This window comes from Trachemys scripta, chromosome 1 (genome assembly GCF_013100865.1).
Source record: "Trachemys scripta elegans isolate TJP31775 chromosome 1, CAS_Tse_1.0, whole genome shotgun sequence".
Lineage (NCBI taxonomy): Eukaryota > Metazoa > Chordata > Testudines > Emydidae > Trachemys > Trachemys scripta.
In genome coordinates this window covers 191,532,255-191,548,444 of record NC_048298.1, presented here as the reverse complement: position 1 = coordinate 191,548,444, position 16,190 = coordinate 191,532,255, and the positions used below count along the sequence as shown (strand labels likewise).

The window sequence follows — 16,190 nt, the reverse complement described above, 5'->3', positions numbered from 1 at the left end:
TCCCTGACATGTCCTTTAAAATACAGTGTTGTCCTGTATTTCTCATGAGGTTTTCCCTTATTTTCAGACGCCACAGCTGGGCACCCTAATCCACCCTGTGAGGCAGGAGTTGGTCAATGGAAAAATTCTTCTATGGCCCAAGCTGTGCCTACAGCAGGGGTTAGACCTACCTACCTGCATCATTTCTACAGCTCTGAGTGATGGAGCAGGTGGCTGTAAGTCAGGGGTTCTCAAACTAGGGGTCAGGACCCCTCAGGGGGTTGCCAGGTTATTACATGGGGGGGTTGCGAGCTGTCAGCCTCCACCCCAAACTCTGCTTTGCATCCAGCATTTATAATGTTTATATAAATATATTAAAAAGTGTTTAATGTATAAGGGGGGGTCCTACTCAGAGGCTTGCTGTATGAAAGGGGTCACCAGTAAAAAAAAGTTTGAGACCCACTGTTGTAAGTGCTAGGGGCAGACCAGGGCTGGTGTGTGGCAGCCTGCAGCACAGTGGTTTGAGCACCGGCTGGGCTGCCCTGTGTGAGTGCACAAGATCCCCAGGTGTGCAGCGAGTGGGGGGGCCATGAATAAGGAGAATTGTTGCAAGGGGACGGGGAGAGCTACCAAACCAGCTACAAAGCACTGAAATAAGGGAGGCAGTATCAGAGGGGTAGCTGGGTTAGTCTGGATCTGTAAAAAGCAACAGAGGGTCCTGTGGCACCTTTAAGACTAACAGAGGTATTGGAGCATAAGCTTTTGTCTGACGAAGTGAGCATTCACCCACGAAAGCTTATGCTCCAATACATGTTAGTCTTAAAGGTGCCCCAGGACTCTCTGTTGAAATAAGGGAGGGTCCCTTAAACTGGGCCAGGCACCCGCCCACTGACCTGTGCTGCAGGCGAGCTTGCAAGGGTGGTGGCTGAGCTCTGGCAGGCAGCCTCCCTCGCCGGTGCGTACAGCGCCCTGCACAGGGGCCCGGACCCAGCCGGCTGCAGCAGCCTCGGGGCGCGACTGCAACAGCCCTAGTGTATAGCCCCGCCCCCACAGCGCGGCGCGGGAGTAGGCGGCCCCCTCCGCGAACTACGACTCCCATGGTGCTTTGCTGGCGGGCGGCCGGGCCGGCTTCCGGTGGAGGGTGGTTTCCGGAGCGGATCGGAACCTGGAGTCCGGATTCGATCCGGGTCGGAACATTCCAAAAGCAGGTAACGCAAATCCCCGCATTCCAGCGCGGCGCGCGGCGTTGCCCGCCCCTGGCCGGCGACCCCTCCCCACCCCTACTGCCCCACCACCGCGCGCCGCGCGGCCCCCGCCCCCCTGGGGCTGCCCGTGGCGCGCGGGGCCCCCGGTCCGGCTGCGCCGGAGCCGCCGCCGCCTCCGCCTCCATCTCCATCTCCAGGCCGCCTGTTCTTTGTTACAGCGGCCGCGCCGCCGCCGCCGGGGGGGCCGGGCGGGTCCGAGGCAAAACCCGGCGGAGCCGCTCCCGGATCCCGGCCCAGCCGCCCGCTCCCCCGGCGCCTTGGAGCTGCATCCCGGAGCCGGGAGCGGCCGGGTTCGGGGCCGCGCGGAGCCCGGCTGGGGGGGGGCTGGGGCTCGGCAGGTGCCGGGAGCCTGCAGGCCCCATGTCACGCTCTGATGGCTCGTGTGCAGCCCACCCCCATTTCCCCGGAGCGCGGGGTGTAATGATCCGCCCTCTCCCCCCGCTGCACACCACCCCCCTGGGTTCCCAAGCCCTTCCCAGGGCTGCAGCCGCTGTGAGCTAAAAGCTACTAAGTCCGATTTTAACTACAGCCACCCCCTCGCCCCTCCTGGAGAGCCCGGCACAGGCTCGCTGCTGAGACCGGAGAGAGCTGTTATCTGTTGTCGCAGGGGTGAAATCACCATAACTGAGGTGTTGATGAACAGACTCTTTGTGAGTCTTTCCAATCCATAAATGCGCAAACTGATTATTTAAACAGCATATTAAAATACAACGTGGAAGCACTTTGCACGTCCACAGAGAGGCAGGATTTATTGTATATTTCCAGAGAGGGTTGTTGTTACTTCTCTCTCTGGATACACAAGCCCTCTATGAGTTCTGTGCCGAGGTGAGATGTTTTGACTTCCGATTTTAAGGGGTTTGTTCTCCTGTCTTTGGGCTACACATTACCTAGACCTGAAAGGATTTAGCTGTGACAAAGCATTATTCTGCCACATAAAGTGAAACCTGTGCTAAAGACCCCCACCTCCAGTGAGGGAAACCACTGCTGTCAGAAGAAGCCACTTCAAAATCTCTCCAATTTTCTTCAGTCTTTAAAGGCCACCTCTACCAGGCTGTGGGGCTTTTTCTGGTTGGTCCCTTACATATTTTTGAAGGATGACTCACTACTCTCTTGCACTTAATGTAAACAGGATCTTCGTTGGCAATGTTAACAGATTGCTTTGGGCCCAATCCTATCTTAAAGTTAAATTGGATCAGGCCCTTTGTAAGCAGGTTGGGAAGTGGTCTCATTTAGGAAATTATTATTAAGTATTATTTATATAATACAGGCATTACCATCATGGTATTGATATATACATTTCTTAGTCTTTTTACATTTAAAATATTGGCTTCCTCTAAATATTGGTTTCAGAGTAGCAGCCGTGTTAGTCTGTATCCGCAAAAAGAACAGGAGTACTTGTGGCACCTTAGAGACTAACAAGGTGCCACAAGTACTCCTGTTCTTTTTTCTAAATATTGGCCAGCTCTATTGGCCTCCAGGGGAAATGTACTTTTCAGGCAGTGGTGAGGATGAAAGTGGTATGGTCCTCTCCACCCTGTAACTGTCATGGTTAGTTCTGAATTGTCATTCTGGCCTGTGGAAATGGAAGACACTTGAAAGTTTTGCAGTAACCTTATTTTATTTAGTAACAGTTAAATGTTACATTTTTGGCTAAAATCCATCTGCTTATTGGGGTGCATCAAATGGTATAAATGAATGTATGTGATACCTAGGTTTATTGCTAAAGTATGTGCTTTAAAGGCATGATGAAAAGTCAGGAAGACAGGACTAAGGGAGGGCAAGATAACCTTTCATGTTACTAGGAAGTACTTTGAGTTTTCTGATAGCAGTTAACAATGTAATGTTATGGTTTTTTATTTCAAGCCATTTAAATTATAAAACATATTGGTCCTATCATTTTGATTCTGCTTTGTAAGTGCTGGCCTATAACTTAACAAGGTGTGATGCTGTAGGTTGAATTATAAAGGAAAAAATGCCCTTTTCCATGGTGCATTCAGTGCTGTTTCCTGTAAAACATTAATTCCTTGCTGATGCCTTTCATTAAATACACTTTGAAGTTTACTTTTTCTTAGTACACACAAGTGATTATCGTGTTCACAGAGGGGCTAAATAAAATATGCTGTTTTTAAAAGGTACAACACAAACTCGGAACTTTACATTTTGCTAATCTGCCCTCTAAATGATTGGGGCATAAAAAATAAGACATCCTTTCCCCATCTCTCAGCAAAAAAATTAACAGTAGAATTGTATACTCAAGCCTTGTGTTACTAAAACTTTATTACTTGACAAAGTATACTGCAAGATATCTTTAATATGGTAAGAAGTATTATAAGTAAACTACACCGTGAAATAAGTGAACAAAGTAAACTTCTGATGAATTTTTCTTGTTTTATGTGTGTATTTGCAACCTTCATTCAGTTGTAGTGTGTTCCAGTTATTTGGGCAAATTAGTGAAGTTCTACTGTATTGTAGAAAGAGAAACCTGTATCATACACTCTCATCCTCATTTGTTTTCATAATGACAGGTATCCTCATAAATTCAGACAGAATTAAAGGTTTGAGTCTATGCATCTTATGCTTGAGTTTTAAAAAAATTATATTGTTTCCCTTTATATCTAGGTTACCAGTTCAGTTTGTGAAACCAAAATTGCGCATCTTGCCACTATGACCTACATTTTCCAACTCTGTGTTTTAAATATGTAACAATGTCCACTCACTCTGGTATGCTCAGATAAATGGAAATATTTTTATAAGAGCAATTTAAATATGTAGGTCCTGATCCTGCAACTGGCACCATGTGCCTGTATAGACCCTCAGTGGGGCTGACTTCAATGAGGCTCCACATGGATTTTATAGTTCGTGCATATGGAAAAGCTTTCAGGATCGGAGCCTTAATACAATTGGAAAAAGGGAGTTTACTTGGTTATGTTCTTAGAGCTCTTGCTTACATACAACATTGCTCAGTTATAAAATCTGAAAATAGGCATCACCTACATTTACAATCTGCTGATGATTATTAAATTATTACAGTAATGCTGTAAACTTTTGAGGGGTGAGTAAAATTCTCCCATTTACTTGCAAAATCTTAACTGGTTTAACATATAACTATTTATAGGATGCTATCTATCACTTGGGTATAGTTATGTATATTGGTAACTGAAGGGGCAAACAAACAGATTCTCTTCACTAACTATTATATTATAAGTATACCAAGCTGATGATAGCTTGCTGTTTGTGGGCTGACAGAACTCGTATGCTCCTTGGTGTAGATAATTTGCTAAAGAAACTTGGCAGTTCACACATGATTTCTTCAACCCTTGACCCCCAAAAGAAGCGCAGGTTGGTAAGTCAAAAATCACCTATCAAGCTGATTTGAGTTTCTCGCCCTTTCTACTTAAAGGGTATACTGTCCTGCCCTTCCCGCATAGCTGAGAGTACGCTCTGCACCTGTGATCTAATGGCCATTGTCTGCTTAGCTGAAACGATATTTGCAGAACTCCTCATGCATAGTGATGGGAACATTGCTGTTCATTTGCTTAGTCACCACTGAACTATTCCTATCAGTGTTGTTGGGCTTCACAGAAGTTCGTTATCATCTCTATAAGCAGATAACTATGTGCAGTGGAATGAGTAACTTAATAGATTTCTCCACTAGTACGAATTTTAGTATCTTAGGGAGGAAATGAACATGGTCTCAGGGTTAGAGCAGAAACTGGGAGTAACAACTACTGGGTTCTATCTTCAGCTGTGCCACACAGTGTGACTTTGTACAAGTTTTTCCACCTCTTCAGGCCTCATTTACCTATGTGGTAAAGGGGCATAGTAACACATTTCAAAAGGGTATTATGAAAACTTACTTCAGGTTTGCAAAGACCTTTGAGGTCCTTGCCTGAAAAGTTCTATGTGAATGCAAAGAATCATCAGCAATCCAGTTGTAGAGTCACACTTCCTCCTTCGAATTTGGAAAAACCAAAGATGTAGAGACTAGACAGAAATCTGTATCAAGAGAGTGCATATAGTAATGTACAGTAGTCTTTGAGATCTCTCTCTGCACCTGAGGTGTTTCATTTAGCAAATTTTATTAGCTCAGTCCCAATGGATATATTTACACAGCAGTTTCGAGTCTACTTGATACAAAATTACGGCTTCTGGTTTTCAGGATTTTTTAATTTAATTTTTCGGGGCTTATTTTTAGCAAGTTTTGAGTTCCACGTAGATGTCCAAAATTGTTTTTTGGGAGGGGCTTTCTCTTTGTACATATATGTAGTACTGTTTCAAAAACACTATGTTAAAGCACACTAGGAAACCATTAGTGCACGCCAGCAGTCTGCACCAGTGGTGGACAACCTGCGGCCTGCAGGCTGCATGCTGCCCATCAGGGGAATCTGATTGCGGGCTGCGAGACATTTTGCTCACATTGACCGTTTGGAGTCACGGCCCCCTGCAGCTCCCAGTGGCCGTAGTTCGCCGCTCCCAGCTACTAGGAGCTGCGGGGGGCTGTGCCTGCAGACGGTCAATGTCAGCAAAATGTCTCGCGCCTCGCAATCAGATTACCGTGATGGGCCACAGGTAGCCCACCCCTGCCTTAGATACAAGCTGGGGAGCGGGGACGTTGCCTGTATAAACAAACTGCACTTGGAAAGGGGTGATGTCAACATGAATTGAGTAACCATTTCTGGTGTTTTTCTGGTGTTCATGGGATAAACAGCAATTTATTTAAGTGTTTCATTGGTGTTTGTTGGTGAAACCCTAAAATCATCAGCCTTATACATATTGCATTATCTGTTCTGTCAACATAATACAGTAGGTCATTGTGCTAAACTTGCTGAAAAGACCTCTGATACATCAGAAATCACTGTGCTGTGTAGGAAACAAAAACACTTGTTTAGAAAGGTGGACATTAAGTTGATGTAAAACATTTACTGAGAGTTAGTACCTTCTTATCAATTAATTAATGAAGTGTATTTGGGTGACCTCTTGTTTTCTATCCTCATCTCCTTAAAGAGTAGCATTATGATGTTACTGTGTTCTCCCCTTTCTCTGTTAAATCGCTCGCACTTTCCCAAAGCAAATAGCAGTTTTGGTTCTTCCACAACAGTACACATCTGCATCCTCATTATTATCAAAAACATGTTTTGATTTAATCTGCTGTTTGTGAAAAATGCCATTCTGATAGTCCTGGAGCCAGAGTTGCTTGCACAACAAGTCTGACACAGGCAGTGTGCCACACCAATGAGTCTCAGCCCAATTCTATAGGGATTACTTTAGGACCCATCCACATGACGTATGGAAACCATTGCAAGGGCACAGACTATGTATAACCTAGAATTCCACAAGTGTCACAGTCATAGTCAGCACTGAATACACTAGGGAGAAGCTGTATGGGCTCTTTTACACTAGAACAGTAGTTCTCAACCTGTTTACCATTGTGGGCTACATATGCAGCTCTCTGTGCGTTATGTGGGCTGCATCCACACAATATATATATACTATCTGTATGGCCCTGAGGATGTCACATGGGCTGCAGCTGTGTGCTGATTGGACCGTGGGTTGAGAATCACTGCACTGGAAGCACATTTCATTAAAGCTTGAATGAGTGGCAATGGTTGTAAGTGGTGTCTGGTGGAATTCATAAGGAGACTGTGGATATCCAGACTATCGTCCCAGGGGGATGTTCCCTGGAGGACAGATCCAGGAGGAGTCCAAGTGACTGGACAATAGCGGCCCATCTTGTCCTCTTTCTTGCTATGGAACTTGCCCAGTGGAGTGTTAGCTCAGATCCACTTGGTAAGGAAACAGTGTTTTGCCTAATTGATCGGAAATAGCTTCTTGATTTTAGAAGGAGGAAGAACATGTTTAGTATCTCTGTGCAGAGCTGACCCTGTGTTTCAGTGATCATCAATACGGCTGAGAGCCGTAGGGGAAATATCAGATATTGCTTTCTGGTACATATATGTGATACTGGCAAGTCTGCAGCTTGGGCTGTTGTGCTAGGAGTGTGAATTGCAGGGAAGTCTTAAAAATATCCCTGAGGCTCAATAGAAAGAGTTGAGCATGAGTTGATCTCACTTACATGGTAGGGCTGTTGATAAGAATGGCCATACTGGGTCAGACCAAAGGTCCATCCAGCCCAGTATCCTGTCTGCCAACAGTGGCCAATGCCAGGTGCCTCAAGAGGGAGTGAACCTAACAGGTAATGATCAAGTGATCTCTCTCCTGCCATCCATCTCCACCCTCTGACAAATAGAGGCTAGGGACACCATTCCTTACCTATCTTGGCTAATAGCCATTACTGGACTTAACCTCCATGAATTTATCTAGTTCTGTTTTAAACCCTGTTATAGTCATAGCCTTCACAACCTCCTCAGGCAAGGAGTTCCACAGATTGACTGTGCGCTGTGTGAAGAAGAACTTCCTTTTATTTGTTTTAAACCTGCTGCCCATTAATTTCATTTGGTGGCCCCTAGTTCTTATATTATGGGAACAAGTAAATAACTTTTCCTTATTCACTTTCTCCACACCACTCATATCCCTCTTTAGTCTCCTCTTTTCCAAGCTGAAAAGTCCTAGCCTCTTTAATCTCTCCTCATATGGGACCCATTCCAACCCCTGATCATTTTAGTTGCCCTTCTCTGAACCTTTTCTAATGCCAGTATATCTTTTTTGAGATGAGGAGACCACATCTGTACGCAGTATTCGAGATGAGGGCGTACCATGGATTTATATAAGGGCAATAAGATATATTCTCTGTCTTATTCTCTATCCCTTTTTTAATGATTCCTAACATCCTGTTCGCTTTTTGACTGCCGCTGCACACTGCATGGACGTGTTCAGAGAACTATCCACGATGACTCCAAGATCTCTTTCCTGATTAGTTGTAGCTAAATTAGCCCCCATCATATTGTATGTGTAGTTGGGGTTATTTTTTCCAATGTGCATTACTTTACATTTATCCACATTAAATTTCATTTGCCATTTTGTTGCCCAGTCACTTAGTTTTGTGAGATCTTTTTGAAATTCTTCACAGTCTGCTTTGGTCTTAACTATCTTGAGCAGTTTAGTATTGTCTGCAAACTTTGCCACCTCACTGTTTACCCTTTCTCCAGATCATTTAGGAATAAGTTGAATAGGATTGGTCCTAGGTGTTCCCCAAGGGTCAGTCCACTAGTTACCCCTCTCCATTCTGAAAATTTGCCATTTATTCCTACCGTTTGTTCCCTGTCTTTTAACCAATTCTCAGTCCGTGAAAGGATCTTCCCTCTTATCCCATGACAACTTAATTTACGTAAGACACGATTTCCCTTTACAGAAACCATGTTGACTTTTGCCCAACAATTTATGTTCTTCTATGTGTCTGACAATTTTATTCTTTACTATTGTTTCAATTAATTTGCTCGGTACTGATGCTAGACTTACCGGTCTGTACTTGCCAGGATCACCTCTAGAGCCCTTTTTAAATATTGGTGTTACATTAGTTTGCTTCAGTCTAGATAGATAGGAAGATAAGAATTCATTTAGTTTCTCCGCAATGACTTTGTCGTCTTTAGGTGCTCCTTTTGTATCTCGATCGTCCAGGGGCACCACTGGTCATTTAGCAGGCTTCCTGCTTCTGATGTACTTAAAAAACATTTTATTACCTTTTGAGCTTTTGGCTAGCTGTTCTTCAACCTCCTTTTTTTGGCTTTTCTTATTATATTTTTACACTTAATTTGGCAGTGTTTATGCTCCTTTCTATTTACCTCATTAGGATTTGACTTCCACTTTTTAAAAGATGCCTTTTTATTTCTCACTGCTTCTTTTTCATGGTTAAGCCATGGTAGCTCTTTTTTAAATTTTACTGTGTTTTTTAATTTGGGGCATACATTAAAGTTGGGCCTCTATTATGGTGTCTTTGAAAAGTGTCCATGCAGCTTGCAGGGATTTCACTCTAGTACCTTTTAATTTCTGTTTAACTAACCTCCTAATTTTTGCATAGTTCCCCTTTCTGAAATTTAAATGCCAGAGAGTTGGGCTGTTGAGATGTTCTTCCCACCACAGGAATGTTAAATGTTGTTATATTATGGTCACTATTTCCAAGCGGTCCTGTTATGGTTACCTCTTGGGCCAGATCCTGCGCTCCACTCAGGACTAGATCGAGAATTGCCTCTCCCCTTGTGAGTTCCTGTACCAGCTGCTCCAAGAAGCAGTCATTTAAAGTATCGAGAAATTTTGTCTCTTCATTCCGTCCTGAGGTGACATGTACCCAGTCAATATGGGGATAATTGAGATATCCCACTATTACTGAGTTCTTTATTTTGGTAGCCTCTCTAATCTCCCCTAGCATTTCATAGTCACTATCACTGTCCTGGTCAGATGGTCAATAATAGATCCCTACTATTATATTCTTATTAGAGCATGGAATTACTATCCATAGAGATTCTATGGAACATGTGGATTCATTTAAGATTTTTACTTCATTTGATTCTACATTTTCTTACACATATAGTGCCACTCCCCCCACCCCCACCCTGCACGACCTGTTCTGTCCTTCCGATATATTTTGTACCCGGAATGATTGTGTCCCATTGATTGTCCTCACTCCACCAGGTTTCTGTGATTCCTATTATATCAATATCCTCTTTTAACATAAGGCACTGTAGTTCACCCATCTGTTTATTTAGACTTCTAGCATTTGTGTACAAGCACTTAAAAAACTTGTCACTGTTTATTTGTCTGCGCTGACGGAGCTTGCATGCTTATCCTATGCGCATTTTAGGAGCCATCACCCAGAATGACTATTGCTCCATTTAGAAGCAAGTGCTGGTGACTTTGAGATAGTTCTTGGATATTTCTGTTTGCTGGACAGGCAAAGTGCATGAAGCATGAATTTTTAAGAAATCTGGTTTGTACAAGAAGGGACAGTGTTTCCATTGTCAAGGGGGGGGTCTCTGCCTCTACAATGATCCTGGGTGACTGCTGTGCTAGATGTATCTTTGGTGAGTGTTTCCTATGGCAGCATGAAGACCTTTCGAATCTCAGATCAGACTAGCTTTGGTGTTTATCACCATCTGCTGGGTGTGTCTTTAGTCTTTCTCCCTCCTCCCTCCGTTTGCAGTTTTAATCTCTCATTCTTCTGCATTTATCCTCTCTCAAATACATCCAGCCTCTTTCTCTCCTTCCTTAGTTCTTCTGCTGATCATTTTGCCTCCTCCTCTCCCACTATAGCTCTGGGAATAGTCTGTCCCTTGTTTGGGGGTTCTGCTTCTCTTTCTTATGCCTCTGGATATGTCACTACAGGACCAGAATGACCTCTCGGAGCTGGGAGAGAAATGATCTTCCTGACCTTGTTTGTGCTTGCCCATTTTTTTGCTGTGAGCCCCAGATAATCACTAACAAAATATAGGGCCCAGTTATAACAACCGACCATTGACAGTTTAGGTTATTTAAACATCAGTGAGAAGCAATTATCCAATGATTTTCATCTGTTAACACTCGAAGTGCTTTAGAAGTGAGGGTACGGGTTCTTCGCCTCATTCACTGGTGAGGGGAAACTTGTTTGCATAGAGGTCAGGTGACTTGAGTAAGTACAATCACACAAGTCAGTGGCAGAGCTTGGACTAGATTGTGCATTTCCTAACTCCCAGTACTTAGATTGTAAGCTCTCTGAGGTAGGGACTGTCTTTTGTTCTGCGTTTGTACTGCGTCTACCACCGTGGGATCCTGATCCATGACTGGGACTTCCAGTAATAATAATACTGCATCCACTCCATCAAAGCACGCTACCTCTCTGGACCAGATGTGCAAAGGCATACGTGATTTACAGCCACCAAAATTTAACCCGAGCTTGTGGTTGGTGCGTATCAAAGAAGTAACTCTCCTCTCTCAAATAGAGTTTTTCCTTTGTTGTTCTGTAATACCAAAAATAAATCAAATAAAATCAGCCTTCCACGCTGGGTTGCCGTTCTTAGAATCCCGGCTCCTTAGCTCTCTGACCCATGACCAAAAAACCCAGCATCATAACTTGAGCATTGGGATTCACATTGCAGCATTTCTCCATTCTGCTTGCTCACTCCAATCTTCTTAGGGAACAGAGGACTGGCATTACGGATTCTTGTCATTTTCAGAATGTCTTCTTGTCTTGGCTCAGAAGAACGGAATTTGCAGGTGGAGGGCGGAATGATGTGACATGACTGTGCACCACACCAAAGCTGGCAGACCTCATTTCAGGCTTGTGAAGCAAAGGCATTGAGAAATGAGTCTTCTACTTCATGCTCAACTTGACACTTTATGGCTGAGAGTTGTGTGGGAGCTGAGCTCATTGTGTGAGGTTATGTACCATGTGCTGTACTGTCTAGATCTGGGGTAGGCAACCTATGGCACGTGCGCCGAAGGCAGCGCGCGAGCTGATTTTCAGTGGCACTCACACTGCCTGGGTCTTGGACACCTGTCCAGGGGGCTCTGCATTTTAATTTAATTTTAAATGAAGCTTCTTAAACATTTTAAAAACTTTATTTACTTTACATACAACAATAGTTTAGTTATATATTATAGACTTATAGAAAGAGACCTTCTAAAAACATTAAATTGTATGACTGGCACACGAAACCTTAAATTAGAGTGAATAAATGAAGACTCTGCACACCACTTCTGAAAGGTTGCCGACCCCTGCCCTAGATAATAGAGGGTATGAGTTCCTGAATAGTTGATGCACACTTAAAACATTTCTGTCCCCTTTTCTGTGTTGAACCTTGCCTTAGCTGACACATTACTAACAGGTGCTGTTATAATGTACAGTGGAATGCACTTAGAGTAAACTCAGAGAGAAGGTCAGTTTATAGTGAAATGGAATAAAAATCCCACATTGTTTAGTGGGTGTCTATTCATAGTGAGCCGTTATGTGGAAGGGAAAAAATACTTGATAATAAAAGAAAAAGTTGCATTGTGTTTACGTGCCTGCTTGTAAAGGTGTGATAGTGCATGAACTGCTGTGAACTGTTTGTTCATAAATGATTGTATAAGGATTAAGGATTGAAGTAATGTATTTTCGTTCTTTTCATTAAAAAAAAACCTGCATGAACAGAGTGGTTAGGAAAAGCATGATATTTATCATAGGAGGGGTCTTGCAAGGCACCTGACATCACCCTTAATAGAGACATTAGTGGATCATTAACCACTTTAATTTGTGTTTTACATTCTATGAATGATATACTGTGCTAGGGTTCAGTAATCTCTTTGCACACACATTGGGTCAGTTAATATTATCACTCAGTAGGTAACTCTTTCATTAGATCTGCACATTAGAACTGTGTCAGGAAGGAGCATTTACATTATGCTCAGTTTTCTCCTTTTGTATTTTGACAGGTTTCAGAAATGGCAGAAGATGGCAGCGATGAGACCATGTTTATTTGTAAGTACTAGAAGAATAATGATGGAGTCATAATGTGACGTGTATTTACAGAGCATTAATTTTAAAGCTCAGACCAACTTACTCTTATATTGTTTTCCCAAAGGGGATTATTTAAGGGAAATCTAAATAGTTTATGGCAGTGTGGAGGGAATCGCACTAAAGTTAAGAATACAAATTCTCAATTTTTTGTTGGGAAATGCAAGAAATGGCTAGATATGAATTAATAGCTCAGTTTATTAATTGCTAGCCTCCAAGAGACTAAGGGTATGTCTACATTGCAATTAGACACCTGTGACTGGCTCATGCCAGCTGTCTCAGGCTCATGGGATTCAGGCTAAGGGCTCTTTAACTGCAGGACAGATGTTTGGGCTCAGGGTTGGACCCAGGCTCTAGGACCCTGCAAGATGGGAGGGTCCCAGAGCTGTGGCTCAGCTGGAACGCAAACATCTACACCGCAACTAAACAGCCCCTTAGCCTGAGCCCCATGAGCCCGTCAGCTGGCACGGGCCAACCGTGGGTGTCTAACTGCAGTGTAGCCATATCCTAAAAGCCTAACGGTCATCCGTGGCTGAATAGTTTCCTTTAGGTTAGGTGACTGCTGCCACCTTGAGTGACACACTGGGGAAGGAACCGAGGAGCTCCAGAGTTAAAAGCTTGAACTGCTACAGCTGGCTAAAGAGTCAAGACTCTCTAGTGGGGGCTGTGACAGTGTTGCATCCTCTGTGGATATGGCACAGAGGTGGAACTGGAACACACACTCACCAATGAGCTGCACTTACATAAGTGGACGAGACCTTGATCTATCTGGCGTGGGGAGATCAAGAGCAGAGAGTGCTGCCTTGATGGTATGTGTCATAGTCCCGTCCCCTCGCAGTCCCTGTAGGTGCACTTCAGGGTTGGGGCTCCAAAGGTCAGGACGGGACTGACTGGGACATCTTCTCGCTTTTCAAAATTTGCTGGGGTTCCCCTCCCCCCCAAACAGTAATGCTGATTCAGTTGATATAGTCTTATTTGGATTGTTCATCTCCAGAGGGAGCCTTCTTCCCCTGCCCCTCCTCAGAAGAGCTGTAGAAACTGGAGAGGACTAGGAAGCAGAGAAAAAGGCTCAGATCTCTATGGGTTTCGGGGGGGCCAGTTATCTTGACAGTTCCACAGATGGTGTATGTCAAACAACCCTCCTCCTGCAACCCCAGATGGGACAAGATGGATGAATTCATGAAGTTTCTTGCCTCCTATGTGAGATTTTTCCACAGAATTTAAGGGCCGCTTCTGTTTCAGAAAAGTGAATTTCTAGACCTGACATTGTGGGCTTCCATAGTTACTGACCGTCAGTGAGTTTCATATCCAGTTACCTCAGTTTATAAGCCAGACAGCTTGTTTCTAAAATGCCAGCTCTTGCTGCTCAGTCTGGGGCCTGAAAATTGTGGCTGTCTCTTTTGTTCCATGCAGCATCACCAGAAATAAGGGTTGACAGTCGTGTGGGTAAACCTGAGGCCAAATATAACATGTGGTGCTCTTCAGCAATTATGATGACTTTGCAGTGCCAACAGCAGTGACACTTTTTCCTTTCTGCCAGCAAACTAAGCACGTGTGTCTGAAAAGATGCACGTAAAGTCCCGTACTTCGACTTCAGTGGGACCAGGGAATTCTGTCTTTGAATTCAGTGGGAGCAGGATTGAGCTGTCATTAGGGAATAGGAATATGCAGTGGAGGGCGTTGTAGTCTAGTGGTTAGAGCTGGGAATTGGAAGCAGACTTCATGTGTTCTGTTCATAACTCTCCCAGTGACTGTGCCAAAGTTTACCCAGTTGCAAAATGGATGTAATACCCACCTCATATGTCACTAAGATTTAGTTGTTTGCAGAGTGCTCTGAGATCCTTGAATAAAAAGCACTATATAAATCAAAATATATTAAGGTTTGTACTTTTAAAATATGTATTGATTAGAGTTATTCTTCTACCATAAACTCAATTTTAAAAGGCATCTTCACCGCTAAAGCCCAACTGCATACACTCCCCTTAGAGAAATCTACGGTTTATCTCTTTGTGTCTGACTTTGTATTTCTTCTGTGGTCGTAAGCCCTTAAGTATCACATATGGTGAGCACTCCGATTCAGGGGAGGGTCTGGTATGAGGCATCCTGTACAGATTCTGTAGACTTCAGAGACATATGTAAGAAAACGCTAGAGTTCCCCACTTCGATGATCTTTAATCCTCTAGATGAACAAAAATGAGATATGCTTCTTGTACTCCTAAATAGTGCTGGACAATAAGAAATGTGGAGAGCCCAGGCTGTACAGTGTGTGCTATCTTTGCACAAGTTTCAGGCACTCTTAATTCGAATGCTGAACATTGAGTGAAAGCTTCAGCTACAGCAAATCATGACATGACCACTGCTGGTGAGAGTTTAGTTTCCCATTGTAAAAGCAAGGTGTTCTTTCTCACTAGCTACAGTCTGGAATTAAATTCTGTATCACACTAATTTACAAACAGGTATGTAATAATATACTTGGGCAACCTTACTGAAGTCCTCAAGGTTCCCCATGTTTGTCTTGAATTTGGCAGCTGGGGAATATCCCCTCTGTGATGACTTCTTGTCCCTATCCAATCAACTTGGCTTCACAGTAACATTTTGACAACTCTTTATGACAGAAATGTTTGTTTCAACTAGTCCTAAATTGACTCTTACTTTATCATTATCCAGGGCTAAAGGTTGTTTCTTGGGATCCCATTATCCCTGGATAACTTACAGTATTTTAAAATAAAAGTCAGATTAGGGGAACTGAAAGCTTGTATTATTTTGCCCTGTAATAAAGAATTGCCAGATTACATTGGAAAGGGACCAGAGGTCCAGAAGAGCTGTTGCCATAGTGCCAGACTTCCCCCCCCCACCATACACATGCAAGGGAGGGTTGCATAGGTACAACTGTGGGCAGAGCTTGCTACCCAGAGTCTCTGAGAGCCCATCAGATTTTGACTGTGCATTTTAAACCCCTGGCTCCAGTGAACAGAATAGTGATTTTTAGCCGAGAGAGAGTAGCGCAGTGGTTGTTTTAAATCCTCCTGCCTTTAAACAAAATATTTACTAGAGTTTTGTTTAGCAAATATTCTCTTTAGGAAAATATTTACATTTTTAAAGTGTCTTCTGGTAGTCCTAGGTATATGTTGAATGATACCTTTGATTCAATTGTGTATATCCTTTGGGGCGCAGTAAAATTTACTGCTTTATTGTATGTCATTAGTTCAGTGTTCGAATTTTCTGTCTGGCTGCTGACTGAGAGAGCACTGCCCGAGGACAGCATTTACCTTGCAGCTCTATGTGCTGTTTACTTACAGGGTGCGAGGATTGTGGTCAGTACCATGATTCGGAGTGTCCTGAGCTGGGCCCCGTGGTGACAGTCAAAGACTCCTTTGTGTTGAGCAGGGCAAGGTAAGTAACTTTAGCATGACTATATGGCTTGCTTGTTTTTTAAAGAGAATTTCGTCTTTGTGAAAGGTGCCAGACTGACAGCTGAAAAATGAAGTCCTCTCTCGACAAAATAGATACAGCCTCAAGTAAAC

At 43.5% G+C, this 16,190-nt stretch overlaps 1 protein-coding gene across 7 annotated transcripts in view; it reads left to right on the top strand.

Moving 5' to 3' along the window:
• Nucleotides 1-1,107: 1,107 nt before the first annotated feature.
• Nucleotides 1,108-16,190, top strand: part of PRDM15 (PR/SET domain 15) — a 49,535-nt gene continuing 34,452 nt past the window's right edge. For 3 of the 7 annotated variants that reach the window (XM_034753253.1, XM_034753244.1, XM_034753225.1), the window contains exons 1-4: nt 1,138-1,187; nt 11,348-11,550; nt 12,585-12,630; nt 15,966-16,059. In XM_034753253.1, the coding sequence (XP_034609144.1) occupies nt 11,476-11,550; nt 12,585-12,630; nt 15,966-16,059 (215 nt within the window). In that variant the 5' untranslated portion in view covers nt 1,138-1,187; nt 11,348-11,475. Of the gene's footprint in view, nt 1,188-11,347; nt 11,551-12,584; nt 12,631-15,965; nt 16,060-16,190 lie in introns of those variants that run through there. The other 4 variants (XM_034753290.1, XM_034753262.1, XM_034753270.1 and 1 more) reach the window with 3 other exon arrangements.